The sequence below is a fragment of the Oncorhynchus tshawytscha genome, linkage group LG34 (genome assembly GCF_018296145.1).
Source record: "Oncorhynchus tshawytscha isolate Ot180627B linkage group LG34, Otsh_v2.0, whole genome shotgun sequence".
NCBI lineage: Eukaryota > Metazoa > Chordata > Actinopteri > Salmoniformes > Salmonidae > Oncorhynchus > Oncorhynchus tshawytscha.
The window spans coordinates 2,886,410-2,910,565 of NC_056462.1; the positions used below are offsets into that span (position 1 = coordinate 2,886,410).

A 24,156-nucleotide genomic window follows, 5' to 3' on the forward strand; every position below is an offset into this window, starting at 1 on the left:
AGAAGCTGTTCAGGGTCCTGTTGGTTCCAGACTTAGTGCATTAGTACCGCTTGCTGTGCACTAGCAGAGAGAACAGTCTGTCTTTCACAATTTTTTGCTCCTTCCTCTGACACCACCTGGTATACCAGGCGGTGTCAGTTGCCATTTCAAACGGTGATGCAGCCAGTCAAGATGCTCTCGATGGTGCAGATGTAAAACTTTTTGAGGATCTGAGGGCCCATGCCAAATCTTTTCAGCCTCCTGGGCATTGTTGTGGCGTCTCACAACTGTGTTTGTGTGTTAGGACCATGACATATCCTTAGTGATGTGGACATCGAAGAACTTGAAGCTCTCGACCCGTGCTCTGCCCTCTGTTTTCTGAAGACCACGATCAGCTTCTTTGTCTTACTGATATTCAGGGAGAGGTTGTTTTCCTGGCACCACACTGCCAGGTCTCTGACCTCCTCCATATAGGCTGTCTCATCGTCGTCAGTGATCATACCTACCGCTGTTATGTCGTCGGCAAACTTAAAGATGGTGTTGGAGTCGTGCAATGCCACAAAGTAGTGGGTGAACAGGGACTACAGGAGGAAGTTAAGCACACACGCCAGAGGGGCCCCCGTGTTGAGGGTCATAGCACAATTTATTATAAGCTTCCAGGTGAGAGTCCTGCTCCTTGAAAGGGGCAGCTCTACCCTTTAGCTCAGTGTGAATGTTGCCTGTAATCCATGGCTTCTGGTTGGGGTATGTACGTAGAGCCAATGTGGGGACAATGTCCTCGATGCACTTATTGATAAAGTCAGTGACTGATGTGGTGTACTCCTCAATGCCATCGGAAGAATCCCAGAACATATTCCAGTATTTGCTAACAAAACAGTCCTGGAGTTTATCTACTTCAGCTGACCACTTTTTATATACTGAGTCAGTGGTGCTTCCTACTTTAATTTTACTTGTACACAGGAATCATAAAGATAGAATATGGTCAGATTTGCCAAACGGAGGTTGAGGGAAAGCTTCGTAAACATCTCTGTGTGTGGAGTAAAGGTGGTCTAGAATTTTTTCCTCTGGTTGCACATTTAACATGCTGATAGAAATTAGGTAAAACTGATTTAAGTTTCCCTGCATTAAAGTCCTGGGCCACTAGAAGCGCCGCCTCTGGATGAGCATTTTCCTGTTTGCTGATGGCGGTATACAGCTCATTGAGTGTGGTTTTAGTGCCAGCATTGGTCTGTGGTGGGATGTAGACAGCTATGAAGAATACAGATGAAAACTCTCTAGGTAGATAGTGTGGTCTACAGCTTATCATGAGATACTCTACTTCAAGCGAGCAAAACCTTGAGACTCGTGCACCAGCTGTTGTTTAAATAGATGCATAGGCTTCTGCCCCATGTCTTACCAGAGGCTGCTGTTCTGTCCTGCCGAAAGGATGTATAACCCGCCACCTGTATGTTCTTAAGGTCGTCGTTCAGCCACGACTCGGTGAAACATAAGATATTACAGCTTTAAAATCCCGTTGGCAGGATAAACGTGCTTTCAGTTCGTCCCATTTATTTTCCAGTGATTAAACGTTAGCTAGCTGGGTGGAAGGCATGGGCAGATTAGCCACTCGTTACCTGATCCTCACAAGTCATCCTGATCCCTTTCTGCAAAATCTGCGTTTCCTTCTCCAGCGAATAATGGGCATCTGGGCCTGGTCGGGGGTCTGTATTATATCCCTCCTGTCTGACTCATTGAAGAATACCTCTTCATCCAGTTTGAGGTGAGCAATCGCAGGTCTGATGTCCAGAAGCTCTTTTCGGTCATAAGAGACGGTAGCAGCAACATTATGTACAAAACAAGTTACGAACAACGTGTAACTTCTCTTTATCTTAGCACAGATGTTGCCTGTAATCCATGGCTTCTGGTTGGGATATGTACGTACACTGTGGGAACAACGTTATCAATGCACTTATTAATGACGCCGGTGATTGATGTGGTAAACTACTCAAAGCCATCGTTTGAATCTCAGAACATATTCCAGTCTGTGCTAGCAAAGCAGTACTGTAGCTTAGCATCAGTTACATCAGACCACTTTCGAATTGAACGTGTCACTGGCACTTCCTGTTTGAGTTTTTGCTTGTAAGCAGGAATCAGGCGGATAGTGGTCATATTTGCCAAATGGAGGGCAAGGGAGAGCTTTGCATTCGTCTTTGTGTGTGGAGTTAAGGTGATCTACAGTTCAGTTCTGTAGTTGCAAAGGTGACATGCTGGTATTAATTAGGTTTGGGTTAGAGCTACCATACATTGAATATCCAAATACACCAAATAACTACATACATACATACTTTACATATTCAAGAAAATTAAGATAAAGAAAGTTAACATAGGTTCCGTATTAAGTGGCACCCTATTCCCCATTGTGCCGTGTTCAAAAGTAGTGCACTATATAGTGGATAGCGAGCCATTTGGGATGCATCCTTTATCCTTCAAAGTCAAACTTTAGTCATTTTCCTCGCCTGTGCTACTCTCAGCCTCAGTCTCTTACTGTAGCAAACAGTAAAAGCATTAACCTGTACACAAGAACAATGGCCAGGCAGTCTCTCTCTAGTGGCGTTTAGGATAGCATAAAGCGGGCAGGGCACTGCATATTCATTCTGACCTGCTAATACCCTATTAACTTTATGCAGAACCACCTTGCAGGCTGGGTGACCTGTCCCGCTCAACAGAAGGCAAAGCGGGTGGAGCCAAAGGGGTTAAGAGCAATGCCACTAAGAGACGTATGAATGGAACAGGGGTGGGGTGGGCGTGTCTTATTTGGTGTGCGTGTGGGGCTGTACAGAGTTAAATGATAAAAGGATTCGGATTTAAAAGCTGCAGTAATTGCGGCGAATGCAATTTTCTCGATGAGAAAATGTACTATTTCTTGGTCAATTAAAAGGACAAAGAGGAAAATGCAGACATCTATCACTTCTCTACTAGCGAGATTAATCATTTCATGGTGATCAACGTCTCTCATTGTCTCATTCAAAGATACTTTATACCAAGAGATGTCCTTTACGGACTTATCACAATCTAATTTCACATGTTATCTAACTGACATGTACTGTAGCTAGGTAGGTAAAACTAAGTCTGCTTTGATGTCCAATGGAAGTTCATTCATCTGTACATACAAATGGTATCTTACGCTACATAAATTAACACCTATCGTCGACAGCATCCCTTCATTGCTTCCACATTTAAAGGTCAAATTAAAGGTAAAGTCAATTAAAATTTAATCAATACAAGTGGATGGGTCAAAGAATTCTGGAACGAGCACAACGCCATATTTCTGCCATATTTCTCTCACAGAGGTAGGAAGTAGTCGCCAACAGATAGATGTTAGATATGAAGTGTGTGTGTGTGTGTGTGTGTGTGTGTATGGAGTCAGTCTGCATGTGTATGTGAGAGAGAGAGAGATACTCTGAGCGCACTAGACGTTTATGTTTCACGCAGCAGCCAAGACGGACAGCCGCCTTGTTTTTAATAATAATCCAATAATTTGTGAATAATTAGGACCAGACTTCCTTATGTGTTGTAATTAACCAGAGCGACTCATCCCCCAAGTCTCTGCAAACAGACATGCGCTGTGTCCCAAATGGCGCCCTATTCCCGACATAGTAGCGGCCCATAGCACTCTGGTCAAAAGTAGTGCACTATATAGTGCATATGGGGCCATTTGAGACACAACCAAAGAGTAGGCATTCACCACGCATGGATGTCTCATCAACATCACCATCATTCAATCTAATTTACAAACCCAATGACATTTGATGACGCATCTCTGATTAACTGGGGCAATGAGTCGTTTTCCCAGAACTCTGACAGACACACATACTGTCAAGGAGAAGAAAAATATTGGAGGGGAAGTGAGGGTACTTGTGTAACAGACGAAGAATCCAAGTGGAGCAGAATAAGAAAGAAAACACGAGGGGGAAAAAAATATGTGTCTATCCCAAATGGCACTATAGTACCTATATAGTGCACTAAGTCCTATGAGCCCTGGTCAAAATAAAAAGGGCACTAAAAAGTGAATAGGTTGCCATTTGGGATGCTTCCACTATTACACAACATGTGTTTTGGCACTGCTGCATATAAAGTCTCAGTTTATTGGAATGTCATGGACAATTATTGTTTATGGTCATTAGATCAACTTCAATACTACAATTCTCCTTTATAGAGTGAGAAATCATCTTATGGATGATTTGAGTAGTGTATGTGAATGCTGCATATATGCACTATAAAGCCTTTATACATTGTAGTTCGTTTAAAGTAGGACACTGTTTTTTTACTGTAAATTGATTGATTGATTTGTTATAAGTCTCTTATATCTTTCAGATCCCCAAGTCAAAGGCTAATAAGACACTGAATGTTCATCTTCTCTCTGTAATGTTTAGAGTTTCGATTCAAACTCTGGTGAGGCCAGGTCTGATAGGGGATCAGTATATTCTTGCCCAGCACGTTGACACTAGGTGCGATCAGCCTTGTAACACTGGGACCATTTCAGAGTTGTTGAGAGTTGTGCCTGAATGAATTAGAAGTGATGGTTCAGAATTACCGGGTGGAAAAATGAAATTGCGGCAGACTCCCTCGCGCGAGTAAATCAGGACTATTAAACACTTTTCATTTCCTTTAAAACCACTTTACTGTACCATAAAACGTGAGGAGTCACGCAATAAACATCTCGCCTCGGTTTAATACCGCGATAGATAATGAAATAAATGTCTAAAAAGGATTAAAAAGTGCATGGCCTTGCAAATCTGTAAACAGTCCTCTTCTTTGTGTGTGTGTGTGTGTGTGTGTGTGTGTGTGTGTGTGTGTGTGTGTGTGATGGGTGGTGTGGGGGGGTCTAACATCTATAATTATAATACACGTGTCGGAGAGAGTTTACTGCTCTCCCAATATTGGTGGAGTAACAAGGCCACAAAAGCACACCCAAGGACGGGGCGCACACTTGGTACAGGGGGAGGCGGGGCAAAAAATTGAACAAGGAAGAGAGAGAGAGAGTGAAGTAAAACGAGGGGGTGTGATGTACGATTGAGTGGCCGATGTAAACCGTGTCGCAGCCGCTGCGATATTTACAACCCCGCGCCGAGGTGTTCACAGGATTTTAAAAGTCATTTTCTAATTACATTACTAGGCCCCTGCAGCGAGTGCTTGCATGCATCCCAAATGGCAGACTATTGCCTATGGGCCCTGGTCAAAAGTAGCGCAATATGTAGGGAATAGGGTGCCATTTGGGACAGGCTCATTGTCTAGCGGAACTGAGTGGCACATTGTGGTGGTCGACATGTGGGATTGGCTGGTGGCAATTGATTTACATCTCCGGAAAATCCTCGGTCCTCGTGATTAACGCTGAGCTCGGTGAAAAGCAAACAGCCGGTCAAGATGTCATTTTTTACCTGTTGCTTTATCTGTTGTTTGCACACACCTTTGATTTACTCAACATTTAATGTATGTCCACAATCTTGAGTAGGCAAATGTCCTATCTATGCATGTGTGATGAGGGCAAGTTGAGATGCTAAGTGTTTGTTAACGTATGTGTGTGTGTGTGTGTGTGTGTGAGCATGCACACATGTGCATGTATGTGTGTGCATAAGGGCCATACTGTATAAGCAACTGTCTACAAAATGATTTTCTGTATATATTACACAGATACCATATGTTAGACTTTCTGTGTTCTGCGCTCAGAGAAACTAATATGAAACAGGTTGACAATGAAATGACTATCTGTAGGCCTACGTATGTGATTGTGATATGTGTTTGGGTGTACTGTCTCTTACACATACAGGTGTTGGGTCTTAACTGCATCACTCTTTTGTTGCTGCGCCGCAGTGATTTACATACATTCTAAGGATGGTGGTTTGAAATGGTTTCACTCTCGGAATAGCAACATACATTGTTGTTGGATATCCGGATATTCAAAATACATGTGTTTATTTTGTATGTCGGTTTTTAACCTGAGCCCTGCTGCGCGGGGGGTTGCACTATTACTGCAGTTATAAGGGGTGTGTAGCGAAGGCAACTCGGGCTAAAGCCAAGACGAGCTAACTTGTAGTAGCCACAATGTTATTTATCATTCCATATAACGTTAACGGGTCATGTCTTGACTGGAGTAGCCTAGAAAAGCGAGCTAGTTAGCTCGCTAAGTTAGCCAGCTATAACTAGCATGGCTAGTTGAGGCCAAACCCATTCAGATAAAACAACAGCCTACCTTTTTGGTTGCTCATTGTAGCCTACTCCTTCTAATTTCACTAACTCTTGCATTGCATTAGTGAACTTTCACTCCACTTGCTACACATTTTGTATTATTATTATTTTTTATTTCACCTTTATTTAACCAGGTAAGCTAGTTGAGAGCAAGTTCTCGTTTACAACTGCGGCCTGGCCAAGATAAAGCATAGCAATTCGACACATACAGAGTTATACATGGAATAAACAAAACAGTCAATAACACAATAGAAATAAATAAGTCTACATACAGTGTGTGCAAATGGTGTGAGGAGGTAAGGCAATAAATAGGCCATAGTAGCGAGGTAATTACAGTTGAGCAAATTAACACTGGAGTGATAGATGAGCAGATGATGATGTGCAAGTAGAAATACTGGTGTGCAAAAGAGCAAAGTAAAAGAGAAAAGAGAAAAGTAAATAAGAACAATATGGGGAGCATTCAGCCTCTCTGCCACATTGACTGGCCAACATAAACAACAAGTTAAACACGTGAAGGCTATCGGTAGGCTACCAATCTTTTTATGGGGCGCATTTGCACGTCATAAAACTACATTGAAAAGTTTGTTTTATTAAATTAATAAATGTAATTGTCATGGTATATCCTGGTATGTAACATTGTCACAAGGATATTTTGTATTTAATTTAGAAAAAGCCTTATCAGTGTTAAAATCTTTTCAAAATAGGCCTATAATCTGAATACTTGCCTAAGTATTTGAATACTAACGTCCAGTCAGATATTTGAATAACCATGCACATACATGAATGGAAAAGACACCTACACACAGTTATAATAACAGTATTCCACTTTTCATGCAGACTTATTTTGAACAGCTAATAGCCTAACCACTGATCAAGCAGCATAATGGACTAAACGTTCAAATCCTGTTGTTGCGACAACACAGGTCAAATTAAGATCCTACATCTGTATACCATAGGTTCATGCTTCACATCTACCTGCTGTGATCTCAGAAAGTATTCAAATCCCTTGACTCATTCCACATTTTGTTGTGTTACAGTCTGAATTCAAAATGGATTAAATAGATATATTTTTATCTCACACATTTACACACAATAGCCCACAATGACAAAGTGAAAACATGTTTTTAGACATTTTTACAAATCTATAGAAAATTAAATACATAAATATTTCACTATTATTTTCAAAATTCTTTGAGCTCTGTCAAATTGGTTGTTAATAATTGCTAGACAACCATTTTCAGATTTTGCCATAGATTTTCAAGTAGATTTAAGTCAAAACTGTAACTCGGCCACTCAGGAAGATTCACTGTCTTCTTGGTAAACAACTCCAGTGTAGATTTGGCCTTGTGTTTTAGGTTATTGTCCTGCTGAACGGTGGATTCATCTCCCAGTGTCTGGTGGAAAGCAAACTGAACCAAGTGTTTCTATTGGATTTTTCCTGTGCTTAGCTCCATTCCATTTATCCTGGAAAAACTCCCAGTCCTTAATGGTTAAAAGCATACCCATAACATGATGCAGTATGCTTGAAAATATGAAGAGTGGCACTCAGTAATGTGTTGTATTGGATTTGCCCTAAACATAACACTATACAGTTGAAGTCAGAAGTTTACATACATTTGGATTAATTTAAACCTGTTTTTCAACCACTCCACACATTTCTTATTAAACAAACTATAGTTTTGGCAAGTCAGTTAGGACATCTACTTTGTGCATGGCACAAGTAATTTTTCCAACAATTGTTTACAGACAGATTATTTCAATTATAATTCACTGTATCACAATTCCAGTGAGTCAGAAGTTTACATAGACTAAGTTGACTGTGCATTTAAACAGCTTGGGAAATTCCAGAAAATGATGTCATGGCTTTAGAAGCTTCTGATAGGCTAATTGACATAATTTGAGTCAATTGGAGGGGTCCCTGTGGATATATTTCAAGGCCTACCTTCAAACTCAGTGCCTCTTTGCTTGACATCATAGGAAAATCAAAATAAATCAGCCAAGACCTCAGAAAAACAATTGTAGACGTCCACAAGTCTGGATCATCCTTGGGAGCAATTTTCAAACGCCTTAAGGTACCACATTCATCTGTACAAATAATAGTACGCAAGTATAAACACCATGGGACCACGCAGCCGTCACACCTCTCAGGAAGGAGACACGTTCTGTCTCCTAGAGATGAACCTACTTTGGTGCGAAAAGTGCAAATCAATCCCAGAACAACAGCAAAGTACATTGTGAAGATGCTGAAGGAAACAGGTACAAAAGTATCTATAGCCACAGTAAAACAAGTCCTATATCGACATAACCTGAAAGGCCGCTCAACAAGGAAGAAGCCACTGCTCCAAAACCGCCATTAAAAGCAATTGCACATGGGGACAAAGATCGTACTTGTTGGAGAAATGTCCTCTGGTCTGATGAAACAAAATTAGAACTGTTTGGCCATAATGACCATGGTTATGTTTGGAGGAAAAAGGGGGATGCTTGCAAGCTGAAGAACCTCATCCCAACCGTGAAGCACGGGGTGGCGGCATCATGTTGTGGGGTTGCTTTGCTGCAGGAGGAACTGGTGCACATCACAAAATAGATGGGATCATGAGGGTGGAAAATTATGTGGATATATTGAAGCAATATCTCAAGACATCAGTCAGGAAGTTAAAGCTTGGTCGCAAATGGGGTCTTCCAAATGGACAATGACCCCAAGCATACATCCAAAGTTGTGACAAAATGGCTTAAGGACAACAAAGTCTAGGTATTGGAGTGGCCATCACAAAGCCCATCACCTCAATCCTATAGAACATTTTTGGGCAGAACTGAAATGGTGTCTGTGAGCAAGGAGGCCTAAAAACCTGACTCAGTTACACCAGCTCTGTCAGGAGGAAGGGGCCAAAATTCATGGGCCAAAATTCACCAGGCTTATTGTTGGAAGCTCGTGGGAGGCTACCTGAAATGTTTGACCCAAGTTAAACAATTTAAAGGCAATGCTACCAAATTCTAATTGAGTGTATGTAAACTTCTGACCCACTGGGAATGTGATGAAAGAAATCAAATCTGAAATAAATCATTAACTCTACTATTATTTTGACATTTCACATTCTTAAAATAAAGTGGTGATCCTAACTGATCTACGACAGAGAATTTTCACTAGAATTAAATGTCAGGAATTGTGAAAAACTGAGTTTAAATGGATTTGGCTGAGGTGTATGTAAACTTCCGACTTCAACTATATACACAAGGCAAAAAGTGAATTGCTTTGCCACAATATTTGCAGTATTAGTTTAGTTTTGGAATATTTTTTATTCTGTCCCAAGCTTCCTTCTTCTCACTCTGTCAATTAGGTTAGTATTGTGGAGTAATTACAATGTTGTTGATCCATCCTCAGTTTTCTCCTATCACAGCCATTACACTCTGTAACTGTTTAAAAGTCACCATTGGCCTCATGGTGAAATCCCTGAGCAGTTTCCTTCCTCTCGGGCAATTGAGTTAGGAAGGATATCTGTATCTGGTACACCATCCAACGTGTAATTAATCATCACCATCCAACGTCTGTTAGTTATTTTTACCCGTTTACCAAAGGTACTGTAAGGTACTGGAAATCCTCTGCTCTTTGTGGTTGAATCGGTGTTTGCAATTCACTGCTCGACTGAGGGACCTTACAAATAACTGTATGTGTGGGGTACAGAGATGAGGTAGTCATTCAAAAATCATGTTAAACCCTATAATTGCACACAGTGTGTATTCCTGACAGCTGTCACTGTCATTGTACTAATTCCCTCACTGTTCTCTCCCGTCTTCACAATGACACAAAGGTGTCAACTGTTGTGTGTGTTTCTGTGTTCTAACATGAGATGGCTGCCATACACAAGGGATTATGGCACACACACACACACACACACACACACACACACACACACACACACACACACACACACACACACACACACACACAAACACACACACACACACACACACACACACACACACACACACAAAGTTACTTCACAGACAAAGCCTCTTTGCTCAGTTCCCCTCCCTCCTGGAAGGTCTAGTGTCTCTTAGCACCATTGAATTGCCCCCTCTGGGGCAGTTGTGACATAATTACTATATCAGACCCTCTGTGTAATTCCTGCTTTTCTGCTCCCGTCTTTCCCTCCCCCTGTATCCTCTATACCTCCCCTCTGCCTCCTCTATGCTTCCCCTCTGTCTCCTCTATGCCTCCTCTCTGCCTCCTCTATGCCTCCCCTCTGTCTCCTCTATGTCCCCCCTCTCCCTTCTGTCACCACTATATCTCCCCTCTGTCTCCTCTATGTCCCCTCTATGCCTCCCCTATCCCTCCCTCCCCTCTGTCTCCTCTTTGTCCCCCTCTCCCTTCTGTCTCCACCTCTCCCTCTGTCTCCTCTTTGTCTCCCCTCTCCCTTCTGCCTCTCCACTATATCTCCCTCTCTGTCTCCCTCCTCTATGTCTCCTCTATGTCTCCTCTATGCCTCCCTCCCTCTGCCTCCTCTATGTCCCCCCCCTCTCCCTTCTGTCTCCACTATATCTCCCCTCTGTCTCCTCTATGTCCTCCCTCCCTTCTGCTTTCTCTATGCCTCCTCTATGTCTCCTCTATGTCCCCCTCCTCTGTCTCCTCTATGTCCCCCTCCCCTCTCCCTTCTGTCTCCACTATATCTCCCCTCTGTCTCCTCTATGCCTCCCTTCTGCCTCCTCTATGCCTCCTCTATGTCTCCTCTATGTCCCCCCTCTCCCTTCTGTCTCCACTATATCTCCCCTTTGTCTCCTCTATGCCTCCTCTATGCCTCCCTTCTGCTTTCTCTATGCCTCCTCTATGTCTCCTCTATGTCCCCCCTCTCCCTTCTGTCTCCTCTATGCCTCCTCTATGCCTCCCCTCTCCCTTCTGTCTCCACTATATCTCCCCTCTGTCTCCTCTATGCCTCCCCTCTGTCTTCTCTATGTCTTCTCTATGTCCCCCCTCTCCTTTCTGTCTCCACTATATCTCCCCTCTGTCTCCTCTATGCCTCCTCTATGCCTCCCCTCTGTCTCCTCTATGAATCCCCTCTGTCTCCTCTATGTCTCCTCTTTGTCTCCACTACAGTGAACTCCAAACGTATTGGCACAGTGACAAAAGTTGGGTTATTTAGTCTCTGTACGAGAGTACTTTACAATAGCAGACTTAAATAGCAGACTGTCAGCTTTGATTTTAGGGTATTTTCATCTATATCAGGTAAACCATTTTAGAAATTACAGCACAGGAAAAATCCTATGGAAACACTTGTTTCAGTTTGCTTTCCACCAGACACTGGGAGATGAATTCAACTTTCAGCAGGACAATAACCTAAAACACAAGGCCAAATCTACACTGGAGTTGCTTACCAAGAAGACAGTGAATCTTCCTGAGTGGCCGAGTTACAGTTCTGACTTAAATCTACTTGAAAATCTATGGCAAAATCTGAAAATGGTTGCCTAGCAATTATCAACAACCAATTTGACAGAGCTCAAAGAATTTTGAAAATAATAGTGAAATATTTATGTATTTAATTTTCAATAAATTAGCAAAAATGTCTAAAAACATGTTTTCACTTTGTCATTGTGGGCTATTGTGTGTAAATGTGTGAGATAAAAATATATCTATTTAATCCATTTTGAAATCAGACTGTAACATAACAAAATGTGGAATAAGTCAAGAGGTATGAATATTTTATGAGATCACAGCAGGTAGATGTGAAGCATAAAAATACTTTTAAAGTACTACGTCAGTAGTTTTTTGGGGTATCTGTACTTCACTATTTACATTTTTGACTACTTTTACTTTTACTCCACTCCATTCCTAAAGAAAATAACTCCTTAAATTTTCCCTGACACACAAAAGTACTCGTTACATTTAGAATGCTCAAGCAGGACAAAATTATGGCACCTTTCAATATAACACTTTGTCATCCCTACTGCCTCTGATATGGCAGACTCACAAAACACAACTACTGTGTTTGGAAATTATGTCTGAGTGTTGAAGTGAACACCTTCTGTCCTTAATTGAAAAAGAATACGAAAATAGTGCCGTCTAGTTTGCTTAATATAAGGAATTTGATGTGTAGCATTTACTTTTACTTTGTACTTTTACTCAAGTATGACAATTTTGTACTTTTTCTACCACTGCACTTAAGGACTTTAGACTTTTACTCAAGTAGTATTTTACAGGGTAACTTTCACTTTTACTTGACTCATTTTCTGTTAAGGTATCTTTACTTTTACTCAAGTATGATTTAGTTCTTTTTTCCACCACTTCCTGTTTCTAGGTTGGAGACCGTGTTCAGTCGGAGTTGATCAATCTGTGTTTTCAGTTCATTAGTTATTAGACCAATATTTAAGTTATCAACAGCTGTGGCACTGTAGGTCATTGCCATTTTAAAGATATACTGTAAGATTGACACTTGTTTGGTTGATAAATACTGTGTAATAGAGCTGTGAAATACACCTCTTTAATAGAAGTGAAGGAATAACTTTTGGGTTACCGTGAATACCATTCGCCAGATCTGAATTTTTTGATGAATTATACTGTACAAAAAAATAAAACATATTTTGGGTAGAAAGAATGGGGAGGCAAAATGAGATTGCCTTCCCAAAGAAATCAATTTGACTTTTGATTCCTATAACAAGATGTAACACTACATGAAGTGTCTCCTTTTGGGCCACTAATGGAGAGGAGCATTGCAATTTGGGAGAAAGTAATAGCTCCGAGCTCTCAGCCTCTATACTCCCCTGAGATTCATGAAATCAAGTGTGTACGTCTAAAGATCGGTCGATAGATTTGAATGACAGAAACACATTTGGCTCTTTAGCTCTGTGTTTGTGAAGTGAGACTGCATGCGATATTGAATATCTGAATAGCAGTCTGTCTATGCAGGATCGAGTGTCAGTCTGTGCAATGTGTAAGTGCAGACCATGAATCAGGTACTACGGAGGGTTTGGCCAACATGGTAACAAGAAGACTTGTTGGCTCCATCATCGAATAGGTGTCAAAGGGCTCAAGGATGTCGCATATATAACCAGTCATGTCAGATATGGGTTGGAGCTAAACTGGCCAAACTCTCTCCATGTATAGTATGATTGCCTTTCAGTGAAAATATGGTGTGTCTATTATAGCTAATCATGTCAGGTGTTGGTTGAAGCCAAGTTGGCCACACTGTCCATATAAATTGCATTGGAGTACAAAAAATGGCATCTTTAGCCAGTCATGTCCTTTTTGGGTTGGAACAGAGTTGGCCAGACTGTCCCTATACGATTGCCTTTTTAGTGCAAATATGGCGTCTGTAACTAATCATGTCAGAGTTCGTTCCGAACCAGGTTGGTCAAACTCTTTGGTGCAAACATGGCGTCCATCAAACTCAGCTTTGGACACTGTGACCCACCTGTCTGCGCAGATCCCTGGTCTTCTTGGTCATCTTGTCGATGGCAGAGTTCAGTGGGTCTCCTTTCTCTTTCCTGCCAGTCTGTAGAGAGAGAGAGGGGAACAGAGAGACACAGTGTTACCTCGGTGTTACCTGTGTAACGTTACTAATTCATCATCACACACACAACTGCTCACATCACAAAGTGCATTATGCTTGTAACACACTACAGGAGGGAATGGGAGCACAAAGGTTTGTACTGCAGTTAAAAGGGAGGAGAGGAGGGGAATAGTTCCTGGAATACTCTCTGCCTCCGGTTTCTCATACAGTAAGTGCCTTTTGGATGTTCAAGGCGTAAGAGAAAGCAACAGGGCTGGATAAAAGAAGAGTGTGAGGGGACTACAATACACACAGGTTGAGAAGGAGAGTACAGAGCAAATAAGATGGCGTGGTGACCGACATCAGACGAAGACGACTTGCATGGGAGCAACCATGGAGCCCTTTCTGAGAAATTCCATCAAGCATGAAACCAAGTTAACAGGGGAAGTACTGTAGGCTTTGGAGGTACACAAGCAATCGTAACCAGGTGGGTTTCTGTACATGCTAACTAGGCCACTTGGACTGGGTTGGTAACACTACAAACGGCAGCTTTAATCCAGTTTCTATCTCAAGGGTTTTTAGAGCTCAACAAATGACGCCAAATGTTGTTAGTGAATGTGTGACTAAAAATAATATATTATAGCTTCTTTCTCAAGGGCCTTTAGCTGTCACTGAATAAAACCCTATTCTGTTAGCGAGTAAGTGACTAGAAAGACAAAACAGAGAAAGAGAGAGGGGTCAATATGAGGCCTTGTGTTGTTGGAGAACAATTAGGAGTTTCTGTGGTGTTAGCGGCAGCTAGGCTGCTGGCCCTTCCTTCTGCCCCCTCTTCCCCCAGGCCCTCTCAGACAGTCTACAGCTGGTTACAGTCACAAGTGTCACCTCACGCTCAATGACAATAACATCTATTCCTCTCTCTTCCTCCCTCTCCCTGACTGTCTCTGTCTCTCTCTGTCTCTCTCTGTCTCTCTCTCTGTCTCTCTCTCTGTCTCTCTCTCTCTCTCTCTCTGTCTCTCTCTGTCTCTCACTCTGTCTCTCTCTCTGTCTCTCTCTGTCTCTCTCTGTCTCTCTCTCTGTCTCTCTCTCTGTCTCTCTCTCTCTCTCAAAAAATAGAACAATCAAGTGGTGGCCATTAAATATTGATGGCAGACTAAAGGCGAGCGATGTTCCATTTCAAGGGACACGGTGCTGCAGCAACGTAGGTGAGATTCCATCTATTGTCTCATGGATCGGCGAAGAGGAGGAGGGGGGGGACAAACAGGGGGCAAGCAACAGGCAGCGTTCCCTAGGGGCCCTGGGGAAAGGACTTGGGCGGTTGGCTGGTTGGCGGTTGGATGTATTGTCATGCCTCAAGCCGTGAACAGTTAATAAGGATAAAACAGATTGCCTATCAAAGATATCAAATCCATTACCGCCTGATGGAATCAAAGGAGAATCACTGCCAGAGAGAAGGATAAACGGTCCCACCCAAAAATATTCATTGTTTATGGGCGATAGCGAGCGTAAATAATGCTGAAGCTGAGACAATGATATTCCAAAGCATTCTGGTAATGACCTTAGTACACTCCCTTTCATTTTCGCAGTGGCCCCTTTGGAGCGTATTGGGTCCCATTTGGAGGCCTATGATGATGAAAGGAGAGATAACCTTTGCGTAGGGGACTTCCATTAAATAGGGCATAAAGATCCTTAATGTTGTGTTAGGAATTTGTTTTGGAGGGTTCAATAGGGCGATGAGGCGGCGTGATTCCTACAGTCCGGGGTTAGAGTTCAGGGGTTAGGCATCGCCTAGCTTCTTAACCTCTTAACCTCGGGAGGGAGGGATGGAGAGGAGAAGAGAGAGGGAGAGGGGAATAAAGATGACAAGAAAGGGAGAGGAAGAGAACGAGCGATAAATAAATGGCAAAAATTGTGCTGAGCGAATGCAAGAAAGAGGGGAGACAAACAGATGCTAAAAAGAGAGCAAGGGGAGCGATACATTGGGCATACAGTATGTAGGGGACTTCAATAGAATCCTTGGGGATGTAAGAAGGCGGGTTTAAACAAACACCCTTTAACAAACACTGTTTGCTACATTCAACATGAATTCAGTTACAACCAGGTGCCATCTGCTGGCTAGACTGACGGCTCGGTTCATTGGAAGCCGCCTCTTACCGCAATACCTTAGTTAGCGAGCCCATCAAAGTTAGCGAGCCCATCAAAGTTAGCGAGCCCATCAAAGTTAGTGAGCCCATCAAAGTTAGCGAGCCCATCAAAGTTAGTGAGCCCATCAAAGTTAGCGAGCCCATCAAAGTTAGCGAGCCCATCAAAGTTAGCGAGCCCATCAAGCCCATCAAAGTTAGCGAGCCCATCAAAGTTAGTGAGCCCATCAAAGTTAGTGAGCCCATCAAAGTTAGTGAGCCCATCAAAGTTAGTGAGCCCATCAAAGAGCCCATCAAAGTTAGTGAGCCCATCAAAGTTAGTGAGCCCATCAAAGTTAGTGAGCCCATCAAAGTTAGCCCCATCAAAGTTAGCGAGCCCATCAAAGTTAGTGAGCCCATCAAAGTTAGCGAGCCCATCAAAGATAGTGAGCCCATCAAAGTTAGCGAGCCCATCAAAGTTAGCGAGCCCATCAAAGTTAGCGAGCCCATCAAAGTTAGCGAACCCATCAATGTTAGCGAGCCCATCAAAGATCCGAATCAACAGATTGTACAGAGACGCCGACGACACTCCAGTCAAAGCAATAGCAGAGAATACAACATTAATTGCCTGGTTGCCGTAGCAACCCCATTCCAATCCCGTCCTACAGTGGAGTGTGTTAACATCATTATCTTGTTGGGAAGAGAGAGCAACCTAACATCTACAGATGAAGGAGCTTAATTTGATCACTCTTTTGTTGCCCAGCAGGAAACACAAACTTGTCGCGTTGGTCATGTCAAACTTGACTTGCCCTAATGATACATCTCTCAACCCCTAAAAAAATGCCCATTAATTAGAATCCACATAATAATACACATTTCCTTTTGCTGCAGGATTATTTTCATGCTGTGGCAAACTGTCTCAAATTAAGATCCTACATCGGTACACGCTCTCCCCTCCTAGCCTAGCAAAGAAGCAGAATAATAATATTATGGAGGGTAGTGTAGATACTGGACATGCCAATGAGTGGTAAGGAAGGACCATTTACATGAACGGTTAGACATGTTTTGGATGTGAACACCATATCCTCATTGTGTCACTATGGGAGAGTTTTGCGTGTCTGGTCCACTCTATTACAGAGCCATTACAATACTACATCCACTCTGTTATACAACGCTAGATACGGGAGATAATGGTACATGTGTAGGCCTGTAATATGGGGAACATCACATTGAGGGCTATAAGGGTCACCATTATCTCCCGTATCTAGCGTTGTATAACGGAGTGGATGTAGTATTGGCTAGATATCTCACTTCAGTCTTGTCGGAGTGTTCATTATTTGCTTTTCAATATGGTATCTGGTGCTGCTGTACAGCTAAATTGATTGAACATTGAAAGGTCCCACTGAACTGAACCAAGTCTAAGTCTCAAATGACACTGTCAGGGCCCTGTCTCCGTTGACTGAACTGCAGATTTCTTAATTAAAGGAGATGTTGTGCTCGGGAGGATGTATGTGTCGTGTTACCATGATCCTTATGATACTAAAAGCAGAAAAGAACACTCAACGTCATCTGTCGTCTATTTTGTGCCCCAATCAAAATTCAGATCAGCCCTCTCCAACTCCCTTCAATTCATTATTTCATTCTTTTGGTTTCTTTTTTTTGTGTCTTTCTACGTTCTCAAGGTTAAGGTTTTCTGTCACTTTCAATGTGTTTGTCACCACCAAGGCTATAAACATTATTGTTTCCCATTAGTCCTGAAATTGTTTCCCATCAAACAAGACAACAAAAAAATTGCGAGAGGGGAATGCCCCCAGCAGATTGCTCTAAACGGCAATGGGCCCCCTCTTTAAAATCGCGCCTCCACCGCCCGAGAGCATTCTCGGGCCAATCATAGCAATTTAAACGGTGTCCAGGCCCTTCGGGCCCCTCTGCCTGTCCTCAGGGTCTTGTTTGGGTCCCTGGGAGAAGTAGGCACCGGCGAGGGAGTAGGCATGACCCAAGGGTTATACACTCCAAAAGACCTATTACAGAGCAGGAACAACTTCCTGTCCAATAAAACAATCAATCAGAGACCTCTATTTGGAGACATGTAAACAATGGAGTGATAACCTACTGTAAGTGACAGCCATAAGGGTTTGGCAAGACAGCACAAACACATCGAGGATCAGGTTAATGGAGTGGACTGTTCTTCCAGAATGTTCTTACCTTATCATGAGGGGTTATTCAAGTGACCCTCTTGTCCAATTTTGTTTTATTACTGTTACTTTTTTTTCCGAAATATTGTCTGGTCTGGTTCAAGAGGAGTGAGATCTTGCCTAACACACTTAGCATGAGGGTATATGGGGAGACTCTCTTATGGAGTACTTCAACTGGCACTTGAATAGATCACTCTTGTAAAAGAGATGTGATCTCAATGAGAATAACCCATATAAATAAAGAACGCAAACACTGCTCTCCAAAATGTTGACTATTTGTACGTTTTATAAATATTGCCTGGCCTTGGGTATTGTTCCGTTCAAGACGATTGAGATCGATGACAGCCCATGGTAAATACACGTCTTTGTGTACAGCGAGGCAGTGAGTGTCAATGACTGAATGGGAACACTACACAGTGTCTACATCCCTAGGTCTTATATGGGGTCAAAGGTTAGGTCTAAAAGTTCTGGTCTCTGAAAGACATGAGGACATGAGGGAAAAAAGGTCCATTGAAATAGATATGATTCCTCCCATTCATTTCATGTATTGCTGTTTTGCCCTTCGACCAAGGCCACTGCAACCAGAGGATACATGGATTTTCCCCCATATAGATGTTGAGCAGCATTAGGCAGTCATCATTTGACACACACACATACACACACACACACACACACACACACACACACACTCCTCAGCCACGGTCCTAATGGTAATAGATCATGACGCACCAAACAGTGAGGAGAAAACCTCAGTCTCATAATCTGGATGGATAGGCCCGGGCTGCAAGCCCATTTTTAACTAGGCAATGGGGAACGCAACAAAAGGCAAACCCACCTAGCTTAAAGTGTGTGTGCGTGTTTTAAATAGTTCTTCTGCTCTTAAGATTCCTTGAAGAACTCTTGCCCGATAAAGAACCTTTGAATTAACCAAATGAGTCCCACTGTAATGCAGGTACATTTTCGACTTCTAACCCCTTTTAAACATGTTTTTGAAACATGTTTTTGAGCTCCATCAGACTTCTGGGTTTTGTGAGCATTGTTTGTGAGCTTGTTTGTCTATTTTTGTGAGCATGTTTGTGAGCTAGGTCTGTGATTAGCTAGGTGGATGAGCTAGAATGTTTGTGTTGTTTGTGAGCTAGAGTGGGGTGAGCTAGAGAGGTGTTTGTGAGCTAGAGTGGTGTTTGTGAGCTAGCTAGAGTGGTGTTTGTGAGCTAGAGTGGTGTTTGTGAGCTAGAGTGGTTTTTTGTGAGCTAGAGTAGTGTGTTTGTGAGCTAGAGAGGTGTTTGTGAGCTAGAGAGGTGTTTGTGAGCTAGAGTGTGGTTTGTGAGCTAGAGTGGTGTTTGTGAGCTAGAGTGGTGTTTGTGAGCTAGAGTGGTGTTTGTGAGCTAGAGTGGTGTTTGTGAGCTAGAGAGGTGTTTGTGAGCTAGAGTGGTGTTTGTGAGCTAGAGTGGTGTTTGTGAGCTAGAGTGGTGTTTGTGAGCTAGAGAGGTGTTTGTGAGCTAGAGAGGTGTTTGTGAGCTAGAGAGGTGTTTGTGAGCTAGAGAGGTGTTTTGTGAGCTAGAGTGGTGTTTGTGAGCTAGAGAGGTGTTTGTGAGCTAGAGAGGTGTTTGTGAGCTAGAGGGTTTGTGAGCTAGAGTGGTGTTTGTGAGCTAGAGAGGTGTTTGTGAGCTAGAGAGGTGTTTGTGAGCTAGAGAGGTGTTTGTGAGTTAGAGAGGTGTTTGTGAGCCAAGGGGGATCCCGAAGGGTTCCAGGGCCAGGTCATTTTACAAAAACGTCTATGAAAAGCTGAGACTCTCACAAACACACACATTTTGCTCTATGACTCAGTTACACCAGCTCTGTCAGGAGGAAGGGGCCAAAATTCACCCAACTTATTGTGGGAATCATGTAGGAGGCTACCCGAAATGTTTGACCCAAGTTAAACAATTTAAAGGCAATCCTACTAAATACTAATTGAGTGTATGTAAACTTCTGACCCACTGGGAATGTGATGAAAGAAATTAAAAGCTGAAATAAATCATTCTCTCTACAATTATTCTGACATTTCACATTCTTAACTTAAAGTGGTGATCCTAACTGACCTAAAACACGGAATTTTACTAGGATTAAATGTCAGGAATTGTGAAAAACTGAGTTTAAATGTATTTGGCTAAGGTGTAAGTAGGTATGTCATTTTAGGCGAAAAATTCCACACAGGTCCTTTATCCACATTTTGTTTCAAAGTATATTGGTTTAAGACTACCAAGAAACACTCTATGTGACCCTGATTTAACCCACTGCAGTAATTATTAGTAACCAGAATTGAACCAAAACCATGCACATCATTATCATATTTCCCAACATACTCTATTGCAGGTAGATTTGTTTAATTGTTTGTTTCAATCTATATTTTGTTCACTGATTGTTTAATTAATTCATATTTTGCAACTCAAATACATACAAATACATATATTTTGCAACTCAAATACATACAAATACATATATTTTGCAACTCAAATACATACAAATACATATATTTTGCAACTAACATACATTTTTCTAAACTATTCCAATCTGTTACTTGGACTTATTGCACTCACTACTGAAATGGTTGTTCCAGTTTAGATGTTAAAGGTAGTCACATATCTTAGTATTCCCAACAACTGTGGCTGTCATTTTGAATGCAGATTGCAGGTGAATTAAAAATTCTAAATGTTGATGTGCCTGATGTGGCCTGTAAATAGAGCCTTGCATGAGCATTCGTTTTAAGCCTGAGTCCTACCCATGCCTGCGACGTTCAGGCCCTACCCTACCCAGGCCCAATTGCTTCTGCGAAATGTAACCTGAAATCTGCTCAATACCTGAAATCTAATGAAAATCCTCTGTTAGTAAATCTATTAACTGCTCCTCTCTGTCTGTCACTCCCTCCCTGTGCATAGCTCGCTCTGCATGCGCTCTGCTCATAGCAATCTAAGTCTGCGAGTATCCATAGCAACGGCACCGCTTGGGCTGCTCTGCTCAATGAAGAGACGAGAGAGCAGTTAGTTGATAAAACTCAAGGAACATGATTATTTTCTGTGAAATAATCTCTCCTAGTTAATATACATTGAAGCCCTTCTGACACCATGTAATGATCTTAGACATAATGACTGTACTGCGCAGCAGAGCGAATGCAAATTGTGATACCTGAGCCCTGCCCGTAACCCTAGTTATTGCTGAAAAACAGGCCCTACCCGGCCCTAACCCCATGTGTAATGTCAGGGCCTGTCAAATATGAGTTTCAGGCCACTGTATTAAAACTTGGCCCTGAAAAGAACGCCTTATGAAAAAGGTTCTGTATTGTCTTAAAATCATTATATTTGAATGACAACATATTCACGTACAATCTCACTTGGTGAAGGCCTCAGGACTGAGAACTACTGAATGCAACAACCATGTCTTCGTCACTAGCAAACACAGTCATGGGTGGCTCTGGTAAAAAAAAAAATAACTCGACAGGCACCCTGGGAAATATTCAAATAAGGCTTAAAACCCTACAGCCGGGCAATTCAACTCCGGTCCTGGAGGGCTGAACCCTTTCCGGTTTTGTGCATGTGCGTGCGTATCACGCACACGCACACACACACACACACACACACATGCACACACAGAAGCCAGTATCGCAGAGGAGAGGACATGACAACATTAGTCATCCAGGCTGCCTGGAGAGCCACATGCTAATGTGTCATTTAAGCGCTGTAGGGAGGCAGAGGATTAAGAGATCTTGCCACCCAATGTAAAAAGAGAGCAGAATCAGAGGATGTTCAGAATGGGAGAGCTTCTCATCTAGACTCCTGTGTCTTAAAGGGGCATTCTGGGATTCAAACGACGACAAAGAGTCAATAGCTGTATGGTTATTCATTTCAAAGTCCAAAAATATAGATGTTCCAATTCTAGATTTGACTGTTAAACAAGACTCGTATGTCTTCTGTGAGTTTCACACGAGAATAATGGGATCATCAACGACAAATAGACAGAGAGGAGACACTCATAAACCATTGTGTTGTGTTGCATTGTCATAATACACATCATGGCGGAAGATTGGACTATCAATGTCATTACTTTGTAATTCAAAGTCAAAACCCTCGTCCGTGCTTTTGTGTTTTGTTTTTTTTTCTTCCAAGAATTGATAATCGCCCTGGCCTAGTTGCCAGCTAGAGCTCTTCCAAATCTGCATTACGTAGATTATGAAACGGTGAAACACAGCGGCCGGAATTCTAACCGGGGAGAAAAAACCCATCATCACACTAAACCTGTTATAGCAGGCTCCCTCTGGCTCCTAGTAGAATGCTGGATGAAGCCAGTCAAATGGCACCCTATTCCCTTTATAGTGCACCACTTTGGACCAGGGCCCATGGAGAATAGGGTTTCATTTGGGGGCGCACATCCTTTCCCCAAAACACCACTAAATACCTCAGAGCTGAATATATCTTATAGTGCATTACTTGTGTATCTGCATTTCATGTCTAGTTATGTCAATACATTGTTCCATAGACACAGGTGCAAACTGTTATTACCATCATTGCGATGCATAATCATAAGCTTGTAGTATCCAATTTGAAGTTATCCCCTTCATATTGATGGTAGTTAAGTCAAATCAATGCATTGTGCCATATACTCTAGTACTAACTGTTATTACCACCATTACAATGTACATTATAGTCGTCGTAATTGCTATAATTATATAAATCTAGTTATGTCACGTCAATACATAGTGGTATTGGTTGTATAACTAGCTACTATTAAATATTACTACCATTCACATCATTACAATGTATATCATCAGACATCTATTCGCCATGGAGAATGTATTGCTCATTATAAAATGCTAAATAAAAGTGTTTTGCAGTCACAACGTCATCCCAATGTTGTCAAAACGTCACCTAAATGTTAGCCTCCGACCATGAATCATAGGTTACAGTGGTTGAATCATATGCCTCATGCTCCCCATGGCCAGGTCACAGCTGTGGTCTGTCGGGTGTGTGTGTGTGTGTGTGTGTGTGTGTCTGTCTATGTGCCCACACACCTTCCACACAGGTCCATTATCCACCTTGACAACACAATAGGGAACAGCAACCAACAACCGTCCATTCATCTATCACTATTCATCCATCCAACCATCCTACACACACAGCATCGTGTGTGTATTTCACGACACAGACCACATCATGGAGTATGCATGTTGGGGTTTTGTGGTTTCAATTCAACCCCCAAAGGTGTTGTCAATGGCCCCCATTCACAGACCGTAAGGGTCTCCCATCTGCTCATTGTTTCTCCGATTCATTCTCTAAGGGGACTCTTTCCCGTCATTCATTTTCCATGGTTCTGGGTGGCATCGTGGTGATAAGCTCATACCGCTCATAGGTACCGCGGCGGTTGGATAATGTAAGCGGTAATGGCAAAGTGACTCCAGCTTACCCAGGAGACAGGCTGGCTGGTGGATGGTAGAAACAGCTCTCGATGTGCAACCGCTGGGACCAACATGCTGTTCCTTCTCCTCTCGCTCAGTCCCCGCTCCAATCACTCATGTACTGTAGTGCACTCAGCGCAAATTGCTTTGCTGTGCACCCTTCCCTCCTCCCCTCCCCACTCGCTACCCACTAATAGTGGAATAAGACATGCAATTCTCGGGCCGAGGCAGACAGAACATTATTTGGATGTCTAGTGCCATGTGAGAGCGGGAGAGGGGAAAGAGAATGAGGTTGGGAGAATAGAGGAGGAGATGATGAAGGGATCTGCGTTCAATAAGGGGGCACGGTGGAGGCAGACAGCCAAAGAGAGAGAGAGAGAGAAAGAGAGAACGATAGAGGTATAGAAAGAGAGAATTGACAGATACCCTGTATATTGAAGAGAGAGAGAGAGCGCGAGAGAGAGAGCGAGAGAGATAATAAGATGGTCAGACAACAAAAGAAGAGAGGAGGGAGAGCTATTTTTTGTTGGTTCGGCACAAAGCACACCGTCTCATTCTCTCAAGATCAATGTGTTAAATGATATCAATTCCGGCTCCTTGTCAATTCAATTAAGGCCCAATGCAAGGAACAATTACTGTCCAGGTTGGTTACCCTGACTCCAGGCTTAGAGAAAGAGGAGAGAGAGAGGGGAGTGAGGGAGAGAGAGAGAGAGAGAGAGAGAGAGAGAGAGAGA

The 24,156-nt window shown here is 42.5% G+C and overlaps 1 protein-coding gene across 1 annotated transcript in view; it reads right to left on the reverse strand.

Moving 5' to 3' along the window:
• ctnna2 (catenin (cadherin-associated protein), alpha 2) overlaps window positions 1–24,156 on the reverse strand; it is a 677,857-nt gene that overhangs the window by 151,480 nt on the left and 502,221 nt on the right. Inside the window, exon 8 of the mRNA XM_042311972.1 lies at window positions 13,605–13,685. Coding sequence (XP_042167906.1) covers window positions 13,605–13,685 — 81 coding nt within the window. The remainder of the gene's footprint in view (window positions 1–13,604; window positions 13,686–24,156) is intronic.